The sequence below is a fragment of the Daucus carota genome, chromosome 7 (genome assembly GCF_001625215.2).
Source record: "Daucus carota subsp. sativus chromosome 7, DH1 v3.0, whole genome shotgun sequence".
Lineage (NCBI taxonomy): Eukaryota > Viridiplantae > Streptophyta > Magnoliopsida > Apiales > Apiaceae > Daucus > Daucus carota.
Window position 1 is genome coordinate 24,032,619 of NC_030387.2, and position 22,200 is coordinate 24,054,818.

Sequence of the window (22,200 nt, forward strand, 5' to 3'; positions counted from 1 at the left end):
TTGAAACAATGATTACCTAAAATATTTAGGTAATGAAAAAATTAGTTTACTCCCGTTTATTCTAACAGCATCCCCTAAATTGGTTCCATGTATATTAATAATTGACAAAATAGAATAGCATCTTGGGTTCACTAGATAAAAGGAGAAGGTACAATACAACTTTTGCAAAAAGAAATTGCTAAATAAAAATTATCTCTGTTATTTGTGATCTGTTATCAGACCGTACATACATTTCTTTGCAAGAAGGGAAAATAAAATACAATTTGCAACAAAGACTGATCTTTATTTTCGAATGAACATTTAGGAACTGAAAGCAATACAGGTTAAACGACCCTGAATTACATCTTTGACATTGCTAACAGTGTTAGCTCAAAGACACAACCAGTTTGACACTAAAAAAAAGGGAAAAAACACAGCAGGGAAGAAAAAATACGGGGGATAAGGAAATCCCAGAATACTTCTGTCGTCGGAACTTTATTTCTTTTTATTAATCGTTTTGATAAGCATAATAAACCTTTAGAAACTCTGTTTGACTGCAACAATGCTTGTTCTTGTCCCGAATTAATCAACAGCAAGTGGAACAGATTCAGCCTGAGACAAAGTAAGCAAATATGGAAAGTGTTTCTGTAATAAAATGCTACTGTAACTAAGTAGCCATATCAAATATCTGTGCAAATTACGCGTGTGAACTTGAAGGAAATAGGACAAGGAAACTCACCAGGTTGCGGTACTTGAGAGCACAAAACATTTCAAGATAACGACGGATCTCAATGCGGTCAAGCTTGGAGACATGCTTCCAAAATCCATAAACCCCGCCCAAGGTCAACAGCCTCTCAGAGTAGATTTGCCAAGTGTATCTAGAGAAAAAACACGAATTTTTTCATCTAACATCACGACGCTAAATAGATTTCAGAAGTAACACAATTTAATATTGAAAGACTTGTGTGCTTACTTCTCCTGGATGCGTTTCAGGCCTCCAGCTGAAATAGTCTCCCAGTGAGAAGGTTCAGTCTTGCACCTCTCAAAGAAATTAACAAGGAGCTCAGCCGCTTCCTCACCATGATAAGGATCAATATGGAAACCTGAGGTCCCATGAACAATGATCTCAGCTGGACCACCGTGGATTGTTGCAAATGTTGGCAAACCGCAGGTCATTGCTTCAATAACAGTCAAACCAAAAGCCTCATAGAATGCAGGTTGCACAAAAGCACCCTTGGTATCAGCTATGCAACGATAAAGTTCACCATTCCTCACACGGTTCTTCTGAGCAGATATCCATCTAAATTGACCATTCAGCTTGTAGGTGTCAATTAGTCCATACATTTTCTTCATCTGGGCTTGTTCCTCCAAATCCTTTGATTCCTTCCTTCGGTCTCCACCAACAACTACTAGGTTGACCAATGCACGTAGCTTGGGGTTTTTAGCATACCACTCAACAAGTCCTGTCAAGTTTTTCACATTATCCAACCTTGCCATAGTGAACAGTATAGGTTTATACCTGTCTTTTAAGACACAACTGCATTCGACAAAAAGAGTGTTGACATCAGATTCTATCCAATGTAGGGGAATTATTTATTGATGAGTAAAAAGAGAATTACATATGCTCTTTATTTTCAACTGAACTGAAAAGGAGGTCTTCGATTTCAGGGTGAAGTGCTGTCAGCCTCCTTTTCTTTTCCGTGTAGGGGTAGTAGACAGATGTGTCTGCACCTGGTGACACAATATTGAATTTTGGATCAAATACATCTATCCCATGGACAACTCGGTACAATCCAGGCATGGTAAAGGCAGTATGACTCTCATACTGTCCAACAGTATCCTTGCTACAAAGATAAAAAACAATCCACAAAATTTAGCAAAACACATATGGTTAAAGGTGCATTTACAGATGAATTTAATATATCATAAGTAAGGACTCGTTTATTACCTTCCAGCTATTTCCTGGAATGTACTGGTGATGATGAAATCAGTATGATTCATTGCGATAAGATCAGCTGTAAACTGACTAGAGAAGTGATACTTCTTATCGAATTTTTCCCAATGAATGTCAGAATCAGGGTATTTTGTTTTCTCTAAAGCATGCGCAATAGTACACTGTGACAAGTAAAACTAACATGAGACAAGGTTCGAGCAAACATGTGATTTCATTCCACACACATAATCTGGGCTCATACCTGGGTTACACCCAATTTATTTGCTAGCAATGATGCAACAAGATTCCCCTCACTATAGTTGCCAATGATCAAATCTGGCTTGGCCTTTAACTCTACTGCAATTTCTTTTGCAACATCCTGGAAATCGTACGCGTTTAATGTCTGACTATCTGAGTAACTAGATATTATGCAGAACTTGGTGTATTATAGGAAACGAAAGACTATTGTCTCACCTCTGTGAAAGTCTCCATGTAGGGCCAAACTTCAAAGCGTGATATCCATTTTCTCAAGATTCCCCTCTCGGTTCTAAAGGGCACCCGAAGTATATGTGAGTGTTCAGCTCCAAACACTTTCTCAAGGCGCAAATTGCAAGTAGTACCTACTGCATCTGGCAGAAGGCGTGTCACCTGAGCATAAAGCAATATGCAGTATAACCATAAAGGATGTATCTGGATAAAAGTAAAGAATTAGCAAAATCATGCACACTAACAATTAATATGCGAGGTATGATATCAAGTCCTTGCTCCTTTATACGCTTAGTCATCTCACGTTCCATTGCTGGAACTTGATCCAAAATGTAGACAACCTAGAGAAGTATTTCAAATTAGAAAATGAAAATGCACAGCAATAGAAATATTTTTTTCATCTCTTTCTCATTTCTCACCTGGCCACCAGTGTCCGGGTATCCCAAAACATTCTCTTGAGCAAAGTAACCATGAGGGGACAGTATAACAACATTAAAGATCATCGGGATCTTCCCTAAAAATGTCTCAAGGGTGCATGCATCAGGGGCCTCCAGAAGATCCAGAAGCATATGAAACATTTCAGAAACATGCTCAGCGGTATCACCCCACCCCCTCTCAAAACCAATCTCTTGGAACTTGTGCTCAAATTCAGAGTATGGTGTGTCTGATGGGAGTTTAGAAAGATATTCCCCTGCTATCCTCAAGATATCTTGAAGACCATTTACTGTTTGAACTCTGTTGTTTAGCATCAATGTCTGCAAGAAATCATAAAAGTACTGTTATCTTTATATATTCAGTACACTATGTTTTCAGTCACAAAATTTGTATTGTGTTGTAGTCTTAGTACCCTGCCATTGTGGTGGTGGAGTCTGAGAAAATCAAGAAGTGGATGCATGCTGTCCTTGTCCTGGAACATCTTCGCAGAGAGATGCCTGTTGAGGAACTCAACTCCATTTCCAATTGACTTGGTAAGCGTTGGGCGAGGAATAGAAGCAGTGAAGGGGGCAAAGTCTAGTTCAAGGACAAAGTTGCCATTGCTTCTTAACATATCAAAAGTATCATCACTAAATATCATTTTTATGCTCACTTGAAACATAATCTAGAAAAAAAACATAACGATACCAAAGAATCAAACATACGATGCATTGACGAGTTCCTCTTTAAGGTAAAGATAATCAGGCACAGTCAGTTCCTCAACAACAAGCTGGTGGACATCAAGTCTTACATATTCCCACACACCAGGCCTGAGCCGGATAGCAAGTGCTACCCAAGGAGAACAAACTATGGCTTCCTATTTATAGACACAAATCGATTTCATCAACTAATACGTTCGTAAGATTCTTGTAAAACAACCAAAAGATCAAGTAATCCACACCTGTGTAGAGTTGAGCAGTTGAACAAAGGCAGAATCTTCTAGTTTGAGCCTGTCAATTTTGCTAATTGCTTGAAACTCAGACAAAAGCTGGTGAGGCTTCAAGATCCCATTTCCATGACTTTGGATTCTATAATCCACAATATGTAAAAACACAATTAATAAATATTACTGAAACTGCAGAAAAGAAGAATAGCAGTGTAATAGTGGCTCCATCCAAAATCTTGACTTTTTTATGGTCTAATTGACCAAATATTACACATGTAATAAAATTTATACTACTAAAAGAATAAAAAGTAAATGGCAGTCACATTTCGGTCAATTTAACCACAAAAAATTCAAATAAGACAAACGATTTGGGACTGGAGGGAGTATGTTGAATAGTAGCCACACCTTGAGAGAAACAGAAAGATCTCCTGGCGGTGATTGGAGAAAGTTGATTCGAAACGGTGACGGATGCTGAGAAGAGGTTGAGCCATGAGGAGTATTTAAGCTGTAGAAGGTAGTTTTGACAGTAAAAGTATTAAACCAACTGAGAAAACCAGACAAGAGAATGCATGCAGATGTACCTTAAAAAACATGAGTACAAGTTAGACAGCAAAGAAAGTAGCAAGGAAGGAATTGCATGGAAAGTGAGTAAAATGAAAAAGAGTGGTATGCATGTTTACCTTTGTTTTGTGGTTGATGAAATGAGGTTTGTGATGACTAAGAGGAGAGTAGTAGCAAGGCTTTATTTATTCATATAGCAGCTGGCTAGTATTGGATGCTAGTTTGGCTGGATGGATTGTATTGGACGCCCTTTTAACCATTTTTGTATTGTCCATTTTCACTTTTCATCTGTGAATATTTGTCTTCTGACAAGCAATTTAACAATGCCCGTCCATTTGTTGACGATAAATATTTCATTAGCGAAAATATAGAAATCTTAAAATAATTTTTAGTCGTGAATAAATTGACGCAGAAATCGATTTTCTTGATCATGACCCTTACTGTTAACTAATTTACAATATATGCACACCTTGACAATTTTTTAATTGGATGGCATGTAATATTGCTTACCGCTTTCTTGATATATGATCCTCCACTTTGTTTGAATACATTTCTAATTTTTTTAAATAAATTACTTCTGAAATCAATCAATCATTAATCATATACTTATATAAAGGAGAAGCGGGGGCGTGTAGGTGGCGCCTCTCACATCGCTCCGTTCTATTTTTCTAATTTTCTGGAATTTTTGGATGAAAAATATCAAAAATTAGAACTACCTTTTTTAGTTTCGGATATATTAGAAGCAAGTTTCAGAATCTGATTTTGTTTCAGATTATTTATGGAATATAGTAGTTTGAAAGTTTTAATTTGATTTTGTTTCAGATTATTTAATTATGGGAAAAACAAATTATTTATAGAATATAGTAGTTTTAAAGTTTTAATCTAATTTTGTTTTTGATTATTTAATTATGGGAAAGAGTAGCACACAAGTCTCTCTGCACCTATAAATACCCCTATAGATTGTAAGATTTTGTATCATCTAAACACAATCTCCTCTCTCTCAATACCACAAACCTACCTCTCTCTGCTTATAGTTCTCTTGCTCGATTTTTAAAGGAGAAGCTAGGGGCGTGTAGGTGGCGTCTCTCACATCGCTCCGTTCTATTTTTTCAATTTTTTGGAATTCTTGGATGAAAAATATCAAAAATTAGAACCATCTTTTTTAGTTTCGGGTATATTAGAAGCAAGTTTCAGAATCTGATTTTGTTTCAAATTATTTATAGGATATGGTAGCTTGAAAGTTTTAATCTGATTTTGTTTCAGATTATTTAATTATGGGAAAAAGTAGCATACAAGTCTCTCTGCACCTATAAATACCCCTATAGATTGTAGGGTTTTGGATCATCTAAACACAACCTCCTCTCTCTTAGTACCACAACCCTACCTCTCTCCGGTGATAGTTCTCTTGATCGATTTCTAACTCGGAGGTGCCGTTGTTATGCAACGATAAGTGAAGGTTGTTTATACAGTATTAAAAAAATAAAGATTATTGCAAGCAAAGGTAGTTATAGACCACTATATTGGAGTCGACAAATCCAAACGCGGGGAAAGAATATAGTCGTGACATGAGATTGATGGTTAATATCAATAAATTAACTATTAGTGATGTATGTTTGTTGGTTATTTTTTTATAATATTTGTTTTGTTCATCGGACATGTTTGTTGTTAATTTTTATATGATTAATTTTGTATACACGAAAAAATTATTCATGCATTAACTGTTTGCTCCGTTCAAGCAACTTATAAGTAAAAGTTGTTTAAGATGTGTGATCAGCAAGAGTATCAGCTGAGTGAAGAATGACAGCTAGCACTGCCGCATCAGCCAAGTTGGTTACAAAGCTGTTACTTGACAGTTGGCAATTCACCACCTCTTGCCTAACTGATTACTGCATATATAACAGCCATGCTGTAGTCTTAATAGTTAGTCAGAAAGAATAGAGAGAATCAGTTTCATAGATGTAGCTTTGTAATGCAGTTCTTCATTACTTCTTTCATCCTATCCAGTGTATACAAACAGTTCATACAGTCTGTAATGGTTGATTAGTGTTTGATAATGGAAGATTTGCAATGTTTTCGACGTATTGTAACATGGTATCAGAGCGTATGGATGTTTCGATCTGATCTTCCATTGTTTTAGTTCTTGATTTCAAGGTATCAACTTCGTTTTCACCAGTATTTTGTTGAATTTCTCGATTTGTGTCTCCTGAGAGTACTGTTTTTTTTCTTTTCACGATATTGTGATTTCTTGATTCTGCTGTTGATTTCTGTGAGTTTGTGATATTGAATCGATCTCTGTGCTTAAGAGATTTGCGACATTTGTGATTTGAGAAGTATTCTGTTCATTTCTTCGATTATCTGTGCATTTGTTGTTATGGCTGCCATTGATCCTTCTCAGAATCCTATTTCTCCATATTACATTCATCCTTCTGATAATCCTGGCATGAAGCTGGTTTCTATTCAATTTGATGGCACTGGATACAGTGATTGGAAACGTTCTCTATTGATAAGTTTGTCAGCTAAGAATAAGATTGGTTTTGTTGATGGTTCCATTGAGAAACCAGATGTTCTTGATGTTACAAATAAAGCTTGGGAAAGATGTAATAGTATGATGATTTCTTGGATTTTGGGAGTGCTGGACCAAACAATTGCAAGAAGTGTTCTGTACTTTAAGACAGCAAGAGAAATTTGGTTGAATTTGGAAGAAAGGTATGGACAAGCTTCAGGGACAGTCTTGTATGCTGTTCAGCAAGATTTGTACAAGTTAAAGCAAGGTCAAGATTCTGTTTCTAGCTATTACACAAAGATAAAGATGATTTGGGATGAATTGGATGCTATAGATCCATTACCTGTTTCTGATTGTACACATTGTACAGGCATTCTAATTCAGAAGTTGATTAAATCTCAAGAAGACAGAAGACTTGTGGATTTTCTTATGAAGCTAAATGATGGATTTGAGATAATGAGGGGTAATATTCTGGTTATGTCTCCCCTTCCATCAATTTCTCATGTGTATAGACTTTTGTTGCAGGAAGAAAGTCACAAGAAACTCTATCAACCTCCTACACAGTCTAATGATGAGGTTATGGCATTTGCTGCTAATAGGAAGTTTTTTAGGCAATCTGGTAATACAGATCAAAAGTCCAAATACAATCAATATTTTTGTGATCACTGTAAGACACCAGGGCACACTGTTCAGAGATGTTATAAATTGCATGGATATCCTGCTAATTTCAAGACAGACAGAGACAAAAGGGTTGCTGCTAATGTGCATTTGGATAATGATGACAACACTAGTGAAATTGCAGGACAGAAAGATGAAGGGTTCACTGCTACTCAATACTCTCAACTGCTGAAGCTATTAGGAAAAGAAAACATCAATTTGGATGGTACTATTGCAAAGGCTGCAAATGTTGCAGGTAAAATTTGTCTTGTTTCTTTTAAGCATTCTTGGATAGTGGATAGTGGAGCCACAGATCACATGTGCTCTGATTTTTCCCTATTTACTAAATGCAAAGCTGTAACTGGATCTGCAAATTACATTACTATTCCAAATGGGAAACAGGTATTAGTCACACAGATGGGGGATATTCATATTTGTGGTAACTTGATTTTGAGAGATGTTTTGTATGTTCCAGATTTCAAGTTCAATCTGGTTTCTATACCAAAACTGTGTCAGGATATGCACTGTACAGTTTCTTTTACTGATAACCAATGCTTTCTTCAGAACAATTCAATGAATCAACAGCTTCTTGGTGAACTGAAAGAGGGTCTGTACTATTTGGCTGAACCTGAGCATTCACCAGACTGTATGGTGGCAAAGTCAATGACAGAGGAATCACAAAACAAGATCAAGTTGTGGCATCTAAGATTGGGGCACATTCCTGTTTCTATGCTTCATCATGTCAAAACAATTTTTCAAGAACCTTGTACTCTACATAATATTTGTCAAGTTTGTCCAGTTGCTAAGCAAGCTAGAAATCCTTTCTATACTAGTTCTGTTAAGACTTCTTCAATTTTTTCATTGCTACACATGGATGTATGGGGACCATATAAGGAGTCTACATATAATAAATGCAGATTTTTTCTTACTATAGTGGATGACTTCACTAGAATGACTTGGGTTTTTCTATTGCAACACAAATCTGATGTAGTTCAAACCTTCAAAGATTTTGTTCAACATGCTGAGAATAGGCATACTGCACACATTCAAGTGGTAAGAACTGATAATGGTACAGAGTTTTGTGGAGGAGCAATGCAAGAATATTTACTTCTCAAAGGATTTGAACATCAAAAGACTTGTGTTTATACTCCACAGCAGAATGGGGTGGTTGAAAGGAAGCACAGACATTTACTAGACACAGCTAGAGCTTTATTTTTTCAATCAAAAGTTCCAATTGAATTCTGGGGAGAATGTGTCTTAGCTGCTACACACATTATTAACAGATTGCCTCTCACTGTTCTTAATAATGTTAGTCCTTATGAGAAATTTTTTCATGATCCTCCTGACTTATCTTCTATGAGGGTATTTGGCTGTTTATGCTTTGTCTCTAATCTTGATCCTCACAAGAAAAAGTTTGATGTCAGAGCTGTTCCACATGTCTTCATTGGTTACCCTCCTGGTCAGAAGGGCTATAAGGTACTGAACACTCAAACTATGCAAGTATCTGTGTCAAGGGATGTTAAGTTCCATGAACAGCATTTTCCTTTCCACTTACAGTCTGTTACTCATGAAAACCAGTTTAAGTTTTTCCTTCCTATCACAACTAGTCAGACTGACTTTGACTTCTCTGATATTCCTGAGATTTTTACTCAAAATATTTCAGATGACAATTCTGCAGATGATTATTTTAATCATGTTAATTCCAGTCATGAAACTCATGGTTCTTCTTCTAGTTCTTCTAGCTCTTCTAATTCTTTAATAGATACAAGAAGAAGTACCAGAGTATCCAAGCAGCCTATATTCCTGCAGGATTATATTTGCAATACCAGTCAGCTCAATTTTAAGGAGAGAGAACATTGGTGTAATCTCATTTCTTCTCATTATCTGCCTCTTGCTCATCATTCTTTTTTAGCACAGACTGATTCATTGGTTGAGCCTAAGACATATGCAGAAGCTTGTAAAGATTCTAGATGGATTACAGCAATGCAGAAAGAATTACAAGCTCTACAAGATAACCATACTTGGGACTTAGTTCCATTACCTAAAGGCAAGAAGGCAATAGGATGTAAGTGGGTTTTTAAGATCAAATTAAAGGCAGATGGCTCTGTGGAAAGATTCAAAGCTAGATTGGTAGCAAAGGGCTACAATCAGCAATGGGGAATTGACTATCAAGAAACTTTTTCACCAGTCATAAAAATGACCACTGTAAGATGCTTATTGGCTTTAGCTGCACACAAGCACTGGTTTTTACATCAGTTAGACATCAATAATGCATTTTTACATAGGGATTTAGTGGAAGAAGTTTACATGATGGTTCCTGAAGGTTATGATAATCCTCATAATCTTGTTTGTAGACTTGTAAAGTCAATTTATGGTCTCAAACAAGCCTCAAGACAGTGGAATGCAAAATTACAAGGTGAACTGCAATTAAGGGGGTATATACAGTCCAAAAATGATTATTCACTCTTCATCAAGAAGAATAATCTGCTTACAACTATAATTGCAGTTTATGTTGATGATATCATACTAACTAGAGATGATAAGGAAGAAATTCAGAATCTCAAAATGCATCTTCATGACACTTTCAGTATCAAGGATCTAGGCCAGCTGAGCTTCTTTCTGGGAATAGAAATTGGTTACTTAGAAACTGGTATTTCTATGTCACAAAGGAAGTTTACAAAAGAACTGTTAAAGGAAGCAAGGATAGAGATTGGTTCTCACAAATCAGTAGTCACACCACTTCCCATCAACTTGAAACTTACTGCAGAAGGTGGTGATGAGTATTCTGATCCCTCAATATACAGATCTCTGGTAGGAAAACTAAATTTCCTAACTCACACAAGACCTGATTTGTCATTTACTGTTCAACATCTTAGTCAGTTTCTACAGTGTCCAAGAGTTCCACACTACCAAGCCCTCTTACACACTCTCAATTATGTGGCCTCTACAGCTGGACAAGGCATTATTCTTAATGCAAGCAATAAATTGATTCTACAAGCTTTTACTGATTCAGATTGGGGAGCATGTCAAGATACAAGAAGATCAATATCAGGCTACATTATGTTACTTGGGAAATCTCCAATCAGTTGGAAATCTAAGAAGCAAGGAATTGTATCCAAGAGTTCTGCAGAAGCAGAATATCGAGCTATGTCTGTAGCATCATCTGAGATTACATGGTTAGTTCGGCTGCTTAGTGAGCTTGGCTTAGACATGCATGATCCAGTCACACTCCACTGTGATAATCAGAGTTCTATACATATTGCTAAGAATCCTGTGCAACATGAACGAACAAAACACATAGAGATTGATGTGCATTTCACAAGGGATAAAGTACTGGAAGGACTAATACAACTTGCGTATTTGCCTACTAACTCTCAAATTGCTGATATTTTTACCAAAATTCTACCATCAGCACAGTTTCAGGAACTCCTAACCAAACTAGGAATGTCAGAATGTCATTCCAGTTTGAGGGGGGATGTTAAGATGTGTGATCAGCAAGAGTATCAGCTGAGTGAAGAATGACAGCTAGCACTGCCACATCAGCCAAGTTGGTTACAAAGCTGTTACTTGACAGTTGGCAATTCACCACCTCTTGCCTAACTGATTACTGCATATATAACAGCCATGCTGTAGTCTTAATAGTTAGTCAGAAAGAATAGAGAGAATCAGTTTCATAGATGTAGCTTTGTAATGCAGTTCTTCATTACTTCTTTCATCCTATCCAGTGTATACAAACAGTTCATACAGTCTGTAATGGTTGATTAGTGTTTGATAATGGAAGATTTGCAATGTTTTCGACGTATTGTAACAATACAGTATTAAAAAATAAAGGTTGTTACAAACAATGGTAGTTATAGACCGCTATCTCACACATTTAAGTTAGATGTTTTTGTGCACAATCAATCCAAAAAAATTGGAGGAAAGTGACAATGTAAGAACATGATTACTTTTCAAAAAAATAATAATAAATAAAATTAAGATTAAATTGTTAATTACATGTATAAATTTATTTTCATTTTTCACCATGAATTATAATCTAATTTTGCAATTTTATATATTAGTATTGCTATTACCTCAAGATTTTTATAATATAAATTTATTTTATCCTACAAATATTAATTTTGAAACATTAATATACTTTTTATAAACAACCACAAAATTATTTTATTCTAAAAATATTAATATTGAATCATTAATATAATTTTTATAGGCCGCCACAACGCGCGGTTTCTCAACTAGTATACTTATATAAAGGAAAAGCGAAGGGCGTGTAGGTGGCGCCTCTCACATCGCTCCATTCTATTTTTCTAAATTTCCTGAAATTTTTGGATGAAAAATACCAAAAATTAGAACTACTTTTTTTAGTTTCGGATATATTAGAAGTAAGTTTCAGATTATTTATGGAATATAGTAGCTTGAAAGTTTTAATTTGATTTTGTTTCTATATAATTTGATTTTGTTTCAGATTATTTATGGAATATAGTAGCCTGAAAGTTTTAATTTGATTTTGTTTCCATATAAAGGAGGAGCGAGGGGCGTGTAGGTGGCGCCTCTCACATCGCTCCGTTTTATTTTTCTAATTTTCTAATTTTCTGAAATTTTCAGATGAAAAATATCATAAATTAGAACTGCTTTTTTTAGTTTCGGATATATTATATAAAGGAAAAGCGAAAGGCGTGTAGGTGGCGCCTCTCACATCGCTCTATTCTATTTTTCTAATTTTCTGGAATTTTTGGATGAAAAATACCAAAAATTAGAACTACTTTTTTTAGTTTCGGATATATTAGAAGTAAGTTTCAGAATCTGATTTTGTTTCAGATTATTTATGAAATATAGTAGCTTGAAAGTTTTAATTTGATTTTGTTTCTATATAATTTGATTTTGTTTCAGATTATTTATGGAATATAGTAGCCTGAAAGTTTTAATTTGATTTTGTTTCTATATAAAGGAGGAGTGAAGGGTGTGTAGGTGGCGCCTCTCACATCGCTCCGTTTTATTTTTCTAATTTTCTAATTTTCTGAAATTTTCAGATGAAAAATATCAAAAATTAGAACTGCCTTTTTTAGTTTCGGATATATTAGAAACAAGTTTCAGAATCTGATTTTGTTTCAGATTATATATGAAATATAGCAGCTTGAAAGTTTTAATCTGATTTTGTTTCAGATTATTTAATTATGAGAAAGAGTAGCACACAAGTCTTTCTGCACCTATAAATACCCCTATAGGTTGTAGTGTTTTGGATCATCTTAACACAACCTTCTCTCTCAGTATCACAACCCTAGCTCTCTCTGGTGATAGTTCTATTGCTCGATTTCTAACTCGGTGTTGCCGTTCTTCTGGGGAAGGCTGTTTATACAGTATTAAAAAAAATAAAGGTTGTTGTAAGCAAAGGTAGTTATAGACGGCTATGTGGGAGTCGACAAATCCAAATACGGGAGAAGAATATAGTCTTGACATCATATTGATGGATGATATCAATAAATTAACTATTGGTGATGTATGTTTGTTGGTTATTCTTTTATAAAATTTGTTTTGTTCATCGGACATGTTTGTTGTTGTTAATTTTTATATGATTTACTTTGCACACAAGAAAATATTATTCATGCATTATCTGTTTGCTCCGTTCAAACAACTTTTAAGTGAAGACCGTTCATACAGTATTAAAAAATAAAGGTTGTTGCAAGTAAGGGTAGTTATAGACCGCTATCGCACGGATTTAAGTTAGATGTTTTTGTGCACAATCAATCCAAAAAAATTGGCAGAAGGTGACAATGTAAGAACAAGATTACTTTTCAAAAAATAAAAACACAAATAAAATTAAGATTTATCGTGCTTTAAATTGTTAATTACGTGTAGAAATTTATTTTCATATTTTCAACATGAATTATAGTCTAATTTTGCAATTTTATATATTAGTATTGGCATTACATCAAGATTTTTATAATATAAAATTTAATTTATCCTACAAATATTAATTTTTAATCATTAATATATTTTTTATATACAGCCACAAAATTGTTGCATTCTACAAATATTAATATTAGATCGTTAATATAATTTTTATAGGCCGCCGCAACGCGCGGCTTCTCAACTAGTTAATCATACAGAATAATAATTTAGTCTTTTACATGCCGCTTTAGTTTAATACTCCCTCTGTCCCTCTCATTTCTTTACGGTTTTTTTCCAATGCTTGACACGCATTTTAAGGAGTATATAAAACATAGTTTTGTAATTTATTTTTGAAATTTTCTTTTTCTGTATAAAAATTTAAACATCAAACTTTTATTCAGAAGAAAAAAATATTCTGAATAATTTATAAAACTATGTTTTCTGAGAGTATTAAAATGTGTGCCGAACCCCCGTCTCTCAATGTAAACAATTGAGGGGGACGGAGGGAGTATATATTTTGTTGATCTACTTTAAACAATACAAGAACTAACAATCCAAGTGTCCAACTTTACTACCTGCATTCTAAGAATCACATTCCCCCGCCAATTTTCAGACACGTAAAAAATAGGAAGTATTATTTTAGTTTAGAATCACGATTTTTGTTCACCCTTTTCCTTTTTGTTTTGCTAAAATTGTCCCATTTATAAATAATCGGAACTAATACGCGAACATATGAGTTAGTCATTAGTCGGAAAATTAAAGATTAGTCAGAATGATTAGTTCTATCTAATCGAAATTAATTTAACATTATTTATAATAATTATAATTATATGTATATATATATTTATATATATTTATAATAATTATAATTATATATAATTATTTTTTAAATATTATTTAGAAGGAAAAAATACGTTCAAATGTCGACAATAAGCATGAGTGCAGTTTTTAAATTATAATATTTAAAACTGTTAATCAAAGTAAATTAAAGTAAGATCGTTAAAAATAATTTATAAATTGAGAAAGCCCCCACTGTATTGGATCCCCGGACTAAACAAAATTTTAATGTTATAATATATTTTTCATTGTTAATATTTTTTTAATAATATGATATGTACCATCTATGTAGCATATGATCTAGGAATCCATAAAAGATCGCAAGACTGGTAAAAAGATGCATCATGCATGTCCGCCTGTGACTTGTGACTTGTGAGTTGGGCTGTTATTCGGTCCGGGCGAGCCAAGTTTCGAGTCGGGCATAATTCGAGCAGAGTTTTATTTAGTCGAGCCGAGCCGGCTCGTTTAAGAAAACGAGCCTAAATCTTTGCCCGAACTTGACTCGTTTATTTTCACGAGTCGAGTCGAGCTGGCTCGTTTAGCTAAACGAGCCGAGTTTAACGAGTCGGGCGAGCCGGCTCGTTTAATTTAACACTAAATCGAGTCTAAAATGCTACCCGAATCCGACTCGTTAATTTTCACGAGTCGAGCCGAGCCAGCTCGTTTAACAAAACGAGCCAAAATCTCTGCCCGAACTCGAGCTCGATTAACTAAACGAGCCGAGCCGAGCCCATCAAAACGAGTTCGAGCCGGGCCACTCGCGAGCTGCCCGGATCGGATTACAGCACTACTTGTGAGGGTGTCCATCTACGAATGCAAGATGATCATATTATTCCTTACATTTTTAATATCTAAGATAGATTCTATGTGCAGGTCTCGACTACAATGTAAAGAAAACCTTTTTGTATTATTTAAACGAATTTTTTATGATTTGTTCAAAAAGAAAATACTACTCCTCAGTCCCATTTAATTCTATACACTTTCCTTTTTGGGATGTCATACTTTTTTTTTGACAATGCAGGCTTATATGCCTTACAACTTAGTATCTGTTCTAATAATTCTCGGGGCGAGCCAGAGTCGAACCCGGGTGCCCCGGATCAACAGAGGATAAACCCACCACTGGGCATATTATATATATTTATATATATTCCACTATCTCTCTTTTATATATTAAAAATTAATGGTTCCCACTACTATACCCACTTTTTTTTCTCTTTCCCATTATTTCATACTACTTTATACACTTTTCTTAGTCTCCGTGCCCATTTTGTATGTATATTATTCAAGGGGACGGAGGGAGTAACTTTTTATTGGTGGATGAATAATAAATGTAAGTGGTCCTACGGCTATGCATTCACATCAATTCCAAATCATTTTTACGAGATTTGGTATTTATTGTGTGCAGGGCTGGCCTTAGAAATTTGGGTGCCCAGACGAATTTTGAAAATAATGCCTCTATTGCTCAAGATTGTGAGGAAAAAATTTACATATATTTAAATCAATATACAATGACATAATAAAAATCTTATTTTAATATCAACACAATCAATTCAAACATGCAAACATAGATTTATCATTATACTGTATATGCACATATTTTTTTAATGCCCCTAAAATAGTAATGTCCCAGGCATTCATCTTAGTCACCTTATCCAAAAACCTTAGCCCTGATTGTGTGTCTTGGGCACACATCAGGAAACCGTTACTTAAATGCATGAGTGCATAGGAATCGGAATTAGTTGATTTATTTATTAATTAGATATTTATCAAAAAATTGATAGAGATTTTTAAAGTGGAGATAGTCAAATTGAAATGTGATTGATAAATTGGTGAAGAAATTTTAAAAATAATTCAGAATTTTTTAATAAATCATAGATATTTGGGACATTGATTAAATATAAAAATTCGATTAACGGAAAATAATCGGTGAATTTTAGATTAAATAAATTTCTGAAAATGACCCATAACCGGACCTCAATCGGGTTGTAGTGTTTGGATCAAATTTGATGAAAATCAGATGAATTGGAAAAGGAATTATTTTCAGCTAAATGTCAGATCAGATTTAATACAATATTATTCCTCTAGACTTCAGAGTATTGCAAGTAATTTATTTCCTTGGTCGTAACTGATAAAATTAGATGTGAAATAATTTCATAACAGAAGAATCAAAAGCGAACACTATGATGTACAGTAGTAAACAGCAACTACTGAAAATTTTATTCTGAAATTTCAGAAATTTGAGCAACAATATTGTAGCGGCAAATGATAAAGAAAGCAGAACCCCCGTTTTAAAAACACCAACAAGAAAAAAAATGCAACAAAGAATTTAACATAACTAACAGGGGTTGGTCAAAATCTCAATCAGAACACAAGTCACTTAGACACTAGAAAAAAACAGAATGTTCATCATCAGAATATAACTTCTTTTCTTTGTTTGCGAAAACATCAGAAACTTTGCTTGAATAGCAGATTCTTGTTCTCTTTTACTCATCAACAGCAAGTGGAACTGATTCAGCCTGAAAAGCCAAGCAACCAAAGATTAAAAATGCTTCATCAGTACAATGTTTCCAGCAATATGTGTAAACTATCAAAGCTCGGGGCCAATATAACATTCCAACTCTTAAGAGCATAGTACATTTTAAGTTACTTGAGAACAAATGAGGTGTTAAAGGATTTTGGATAAGAAAAAAACTAACCAACTGGCGATACTTGAGAGCATAGAACATTTCAAGATAACGACGGATCTCAAGGCGATCAAGCTTGGAGACATGTTTCCAGAATCCGTATACCCCAGCCAATGTCAACAGCCTTTCAGAATAGATTTGCCAAGTGTATCTATAAGAACAAATAGGGTTGTTACTTGTTAGTGATATAATGTAATTATCTTGTGATTAACACATATGAATGATGTTGGGCTTACTTCTCCTGGATACGTTTCAGGCCACCAGCTGAAATAGTCTCCCAGTGAGAAGGTTCAGTCTTGCACTTCTCGAAGAAATTAACAAGGAGCTCAGCCACTTGGTCACCATGATAAGGGTCGATATGGAAACCAGACTTTCCATGAACAATGATCTCAGCTGGACCGCCATGAAGAGTTGCAAATGTTGGCAAACCGCAAGTCATGGCCTCAACAACAGTCAAACCGAAGGCCTCATAAAATGCAGGTTGCACAAAAGCACCCCTCGTGTCGGCTATATAACGATAAAGTTCACCATTCCTTACGCGGTTCATCTGAGAAGAGATCCATCTGAATTGACCATTCAACTTGTAGGTGTCAATAAGCTCATACATTTTCTTCATCTGTGCTTGTTCTTCCAAATCCTTTGATTCCTTCCTTCGGTCTCCTCCAACAACTACAAGGTTGACCAACTCACGTAGCTTGGGATTCTTAGCATACCACTCAACAAATCCTGTTAAGTTCTTCACATTGTCCAGCCTTGCCATGGTGAACAGTATAGGCTTATTCCTGTCCTTGATTACACACCTGCATTGATAAAAAAAATGTATTTTCAGTTGGAAACTATCCAAGTCAGGCCAAAAGTTATGCGCTAGTGTGTGTGCGCGCGCGCGCGTGTGTGTGTGTGTGAGAGAGAGAGAGAGAGACAGAGAGAGAACTTACAGGTGTTCCTCATTCTCAACCGAACTATAAAGAAGGTCCTCTATCTCTGGGTGGAGTGCTGTCAGCCTCTTTTCCTTTTCCGTGTAAGAGAAATAGACAGAAGTGTCTGCGCCTGGCGAGACAATGTTAAATTTTGGGTCGAATACATCTATCCCGTGAACAACGCGGTACAATCCTGGCATCGTGAAGGCAGTATGACTTTCATACTGTCCAACGGTATCCTTGCTACATTGATTTAAAACAAAAAACAGAACTCATAGTTGAGGATGTATCCTGTAAATATATGTATTAGTTACAGTGAATATAAAGATTTATGTACTACCTTCCAGCTATCTCCTGGAATGTACTGGTGATGATGAAATCAGTATGATTCATTGCAATCAGATCAGCTGTAAACTGACTGGAGAAGTGATACTTCTTATCGAATTTTTCCCAATAGATGTCTGAATCTGGATATTTTGTTTTCTCTAAAGCATGAGCAATGGTACACTGCAGAAATGACACTGATATTAAACCAGATTCAAGCAAACAAGTCTCCGATATCTGATATAGGAATCTAGGCTCTTACCTGGGTAACCCCTAATTTGTGTGCTAGCAAAGATGCAACAAGATTACCCTCACTATAGTTGCCAATAACCAGATCTGGCTTGGCCTGCAATTCTAATGCAATTTCTTTTGCAACATCCTGAAAGGTGTTCAAATCAAAATGATTAGGTTACTGAATTTTCAATGCAGACTGACTAAAAGACGAGCATATGAAATATTTGTGAATGCAACCTCTGTGAAAGTCTCAATGTAGGGCCAAACTTCAAAGCGGGAGATCCATTTGCGCAAAATTCCCTTTTCAGTTCTGAAAGGGACTCGAAGAATATGTGAATGCTCGGCTCCATAAACTTTCTCAAGGCGCTGATTGCAAGTGGTGCCTACTGCATCTGGAAGAAGGCGTGTCACCTGAGAATAGGAGCAATGCTTTGAATTAATAAATGTACCCCAGACACTTAAGGGAGGTATTTTTTGGGAAGCTAAAGAGGACAACAATTCATGTAACTAACAATTAAAATGCGAGGTACGATATCCAGTCCTTGCTCTTTTATACGCTTAATCATCTCACGCTCTAGTGCGGGAACTTGATCCAAAATGTAGACAACCTAATACAAGGAAAGGATAGCAAGTGTTTAGACAAAAAAAAAAAAAGAGAGGAAAGAATACCAAATCAGGACAATGAGCATATAGTAAACGAGATATACTTAGTATCCGTTCATTTTGTAACGACATACCTGGCCGCCAGTGTCAGGATACCCCAAAACATTTTCCTGAGCGAAGTAACCATGAGGTGAGAGAATAACTACATTGAATACCATTGGGATCTTCCCTAAAAATGTCTCAAGAGTGCATGCATCAGGGGCCTCAAGGAGGTCTAAAAGCATATGAAACATTTCGGAAACACGCCCAGCAGTATCACCCCACCCCCTTTCAAAACCAATCTCTTGAAACTTGTGCTCAAATTCAGAGTATGGCGTCTCCTGTGGGAGTGTGGAGAGATATTCCCCTGCTTTTCTCAGCATAGATTGAAGACCATTCACATTTTGAACTCTGTTATTCAGCATTAGTGTCTGGGCAATGAAAAAAAGAACATATCATCAAACGGCATTTTTTAAATCCCAAAAGCTTTATTAACATTTTAGTTTAATTCCCATTACACTGTTTCCGGAGAATATATGCATAGTTTTAGATGCTCATTTCATTGAGAAGATAACATATGTTGGTCCTGAGTATCAGTTAATGCTAATAAGTTCTGAATACCTTTCCGTTATAGTGGTGGAGCCGAAGGAAATCAAAAAGTGGGTGCATGCTGTCCTTATCATGAAACATTTTTGCAGAGAGATGCCTATTGAGGAACTCAACCCCATTCCCAATGGACTTGGTTAATGTTGGGCGAGGGAAAGAAGCTGTGAATGGTTCAAAATCCAGTTCAAGGACAAAGTTCTCGTTGCTTCTGAAATGTATTGAAGTATTAAATACATCACAACTTTGAGCCAATACAAATTAGAAAACAATATAGAGAAAACAGTGAGTAAGGAATTGTACGTACGATCCATTGACAAGCTCCTCTTTGAATTGAAGATATTCGGGCACACTCAGTTCCTCGACAACAAGGTGGTGCACATTGACTCTCACGTATTCCCACACACCAGGCCTTAGCCGGATAGCAAGTGCTACCCAAGGAGAAGAGACTATGGCTTCCTATAGACACAGAGCAATATTGATTAAGATGCATACATATACTCATGCGGCGCTCTTTCTTTGTGTGTGTTTCAATATTTAATAACCCATATTTTACAAGATCTAAGTTATTATACACCAACCTGTGTAGACTTAAGAATTTCTGCAAAGGCACCAGCACCATCCTCCAGTTTAAACTTTTCTTCTTTGCTGAATGCTTCGAATTCAGCTAGAAGCTGGTGAGGTTTCAAGATTCCTTTTCCATGACTTTCAATTCTATAATTCAATGAAGTGCCATAAATCAAGTATTCACAAATAAATACATGTCGATAACATGTTTGGCTCTTTTTACCAGAGTCTCAGAAATAGTTGTCCAGATGAACAAATTTTAAACCCAACTTCTGAATTTTACCCTGTTTATCGGGCATTCATATCATCTTCTTTAGGTGATGTGCAGCATCAAATCTAATTGATAAGATGATATCTTTCGAAAACTTTTTTAATTTTACTCATTTGAGGGATGTGCATATTTCATATAAGCATTTCATAGACGTTCATAAATAACATCACATATACATGTTGAAAATGTATGGCTCCTAGGATGGAAATTGTGGCAATTTGTGCATTGTTTCCCACAAACTGCAGCATACACAAATATATAGTGATTTAAGAGGGATTAATACCTTGAAAGAAACTTCAAGATTTCGCTCCGATGATTTGCCAAAGTAGAATCCAGACGCTCCCGGAGGCTGTGAACTCTGGTGAGAACAGGTTCGGCCATAACGATCAAAACTTTCCGAACACTACTGGTACAAAACTCTCCAACAAATTTCAACTATAAAAACAAACAAACAAACAAATATTAGAACATATGAGAGCTAAGATACATGAGACACATCATTATATAGTACCACCACCAACTAGAACAACTTGTTAGGTTTTCCCAACAAATTTTGAAGAAACACAAAGTCAACATTTTCACCTAAATTTGATTTGATTTCTTCCAGAATCCATTAAATTTCAACATCAAACACCTTACCTTAGATGATACATATATATTCAAAAACAAAGAAAACACAACAATAATAATACTGTGATATATAAAATACCAAAGTGCCTGTGTTTTCTAAAAATCCCCGATTTATCCTTACAAAAAATTTCACAGATTTATCGACGATACTCTAATTTGACTAAAAATCCTAATTTATACAAAAAATCTCCGATAAAACGCCTATAAATCCTAAATTGGTAGACCAAACTATTAATTTTGATTCCCGATTTATACCAAGGAAACGTGGACCACTAAGAGAACTTACACGCAACGTTCTCTAAGCAATCTATAAGACAGATAAAATTCTAGATTGTAGTAACAGATTTGTCAAGAAATATGTTTGACCCCTTGTCTTTTGGTCAAAATCTTATACCTTGAAACCCCTGCAAGTAAAATAGAAATTCCATACATCAATCAATGGAAGGTCAGAACTCAGAAGAGACTATACATACACATGTCACATGTGTCTATATTTGTTAAGCATTGTGCTAATTCACCATTAAGCTACTCCATTCTTGTGATAATTTCGTTATGACCCGGATTTTCAAGTTTTCAGCTTTTCATAAAGAGATTACATAAAATTAACAAATAAAAATCATGATAAATAAATAAAAAAGATTATCTACTTTCTAAGAATAACAGATAAAGGTAACTTGAACCTTTTCTTGCTGTAAAGATTGATATAAAGAGAAACAAATGACCCAAAATTACATTGATTAAGAAACCAAAACTGACAGTACCTTTGATATTCGAATAATAAATCAAGAAAAATAGAAAATGCAAGGCAGAGAGAAGCTGATGAAATGAGAAGGTTTGTGATGAAAAGAGCAGAGGCATGCCCACCTTTTATACACAAAAAAGTGTAGCACTAGAATGCATGCATCATACGATTTTGTATCTCTCTCTGCATCATAAGTATTGTTGTTTAAGTTTAATCATGATATTAGTTAAGGGATTTTCTATAGTGTGCCTAAGGGCACACAATAGTCCATGCCTCCAATAAAAATAGCTCAATCTGATTGGTGGATGAATAATAAATGCTAATGGTCCCCCTACATTCACGTCAACTTGATCAATCAAAAAAGTCATTTTTATAGAATTT

The 22,200-nt window shown here is 35.3% G+C and overlaps 2 protein-coding genes across 5 annotated transcripts; both read right to left on the bottom strand.

Moving 5' to 3' along the window:
- Positions 1-175: 175 nt before the first annotated feature.
- On the bottom strand, positions 176-4,553 carry LOC108196194 (sucrose synthase). 2 transcript variants are annotated; one of them, XM_017363362.2, is made up of 14 exons: positions 4,439-4,553; positions 4,164-4,263; positions 3,774-3,900; positions 3,538-3,689; positions 3,246-3,438; positions 2,818-3,153; positions 2,644-2,739; positions 2,387-2,560; positions 2,175-2,291; positions 1,928-2,094; positions 1,599-1,823; positions 953-1,516; positions 719-857; positions 176-591 (listed from the first exon to the last, which is right to left on the bottom strand). In XM_017363362.2, the coding sequence occupies exons 2-14, from the start codon at positions 4,247-4,249 to the stop codon at positions 562-564; spliced, it is 2,406 nt and encodes an 801-aa protein (XP_017218851.1). In that variant the 5' UTR covers positions 4,250-4,263; positions 4,439-4,553; the 3' UTR covers positions 176-561. The 2 variants fall into 2 exon arrangements, with proteins under 2 accessions (XP_017218851.1, XP_017218852.1); XM_017363363.2 differs by having other exon boundaries at positions 4,164-4,339.
- An 11,833-nt stretch (positions 4,554-16,386) lies between these two features.
- On the bottom strand, positions 16,387-21,980 carry LOC108196428 (sucrose synthase). Of its 3 annotated transcripts, none has more exons than XM_017363708.2 (14): positions 21,839-21,980; positions 20,731-20,882; positions 20,191-20,323; positions 19,917-20,068; positions 19,628-19,820; positions 19,102-19,437; positions 18,877-18,972; positions 18,602-18,775; positions 18,393-18,509; positions 18,147-18,313; positions 17,825-18,049; positions 17,126-17,689; positions 16,902-17,040; positions 16,387-16,721 (listed from the first exon to the last, which is right to left on the bottom strand). In XM_017363708.2, exons 2-14 carry the CDS (start codon positions 20,826-20,828, stop codon positions 16,689-16,691), a joined length of 2,427 nt encoding a protein of 808 aa, XP_017219197.1. In that variant the 5' UTR covers positions 20,829-20,882; positions 21,839-21,980; the 3' UTR covers positions 16,387-16,688. The 3 variants fall into 3 exon arrangements, with proteins under 3 accessions (XP_017219197.1, XP_063937506.1, XP_017219198.1); XM_064081436.1 differs by lacking the exon at positions 21,839-21,980 and adding an exon at positions 21,364-21,383; XM_017363709.2 differs by lacking the exon at positions 21,839-21,980 and adding an exon at positions 21,030-21,069.
- Positions 21,981-22,200: the final 220 nt, after the last annotated feature.

Coding starts and splice junctions, on each gene's coding strand:
- LOC108196194 (XM_017363362.2), bottom strand. CDS start 4,249: ATGGCTCAACCTCTTCTCAGCATCCGTCACCGTTTCGAATCAACTTTC. Junction 3,690..3,773: donor AACTGCTCAACTCTACACAG/GTGTGGATTACT, acceptor GTCTATAAATAG/GAAGCCATAGTTTGTTCTCC. Junction 858..952: donor CTGAAACGCATCCAGGAGAA/GTAAGCACACAA, acceptor TTTTTTCTCTAG/ATACACTTGGCAAATCTACT.
- LOC108196428 (XM_017363708.2), bottom strand. CDS start 20,828: ATGGCCGAACCTGTTCTCACCAGAGTTCACAGCCTCCGGGAGCGTCTG. Junction 20,069..20,190: donor AAATTCTTAAGTCTACACAG/GTTGGTGTATAA, acceptor CTGTGTCTATAG/GAAGCCATAGTCTCTTCTCC. Junction 17,690..17,824: donor GTTGAGAATGAGGAACACCT/GTAAGTTCTCTC, acceptor TTATCAATGCAG/GTGTGTAATCAAGGACAGGA.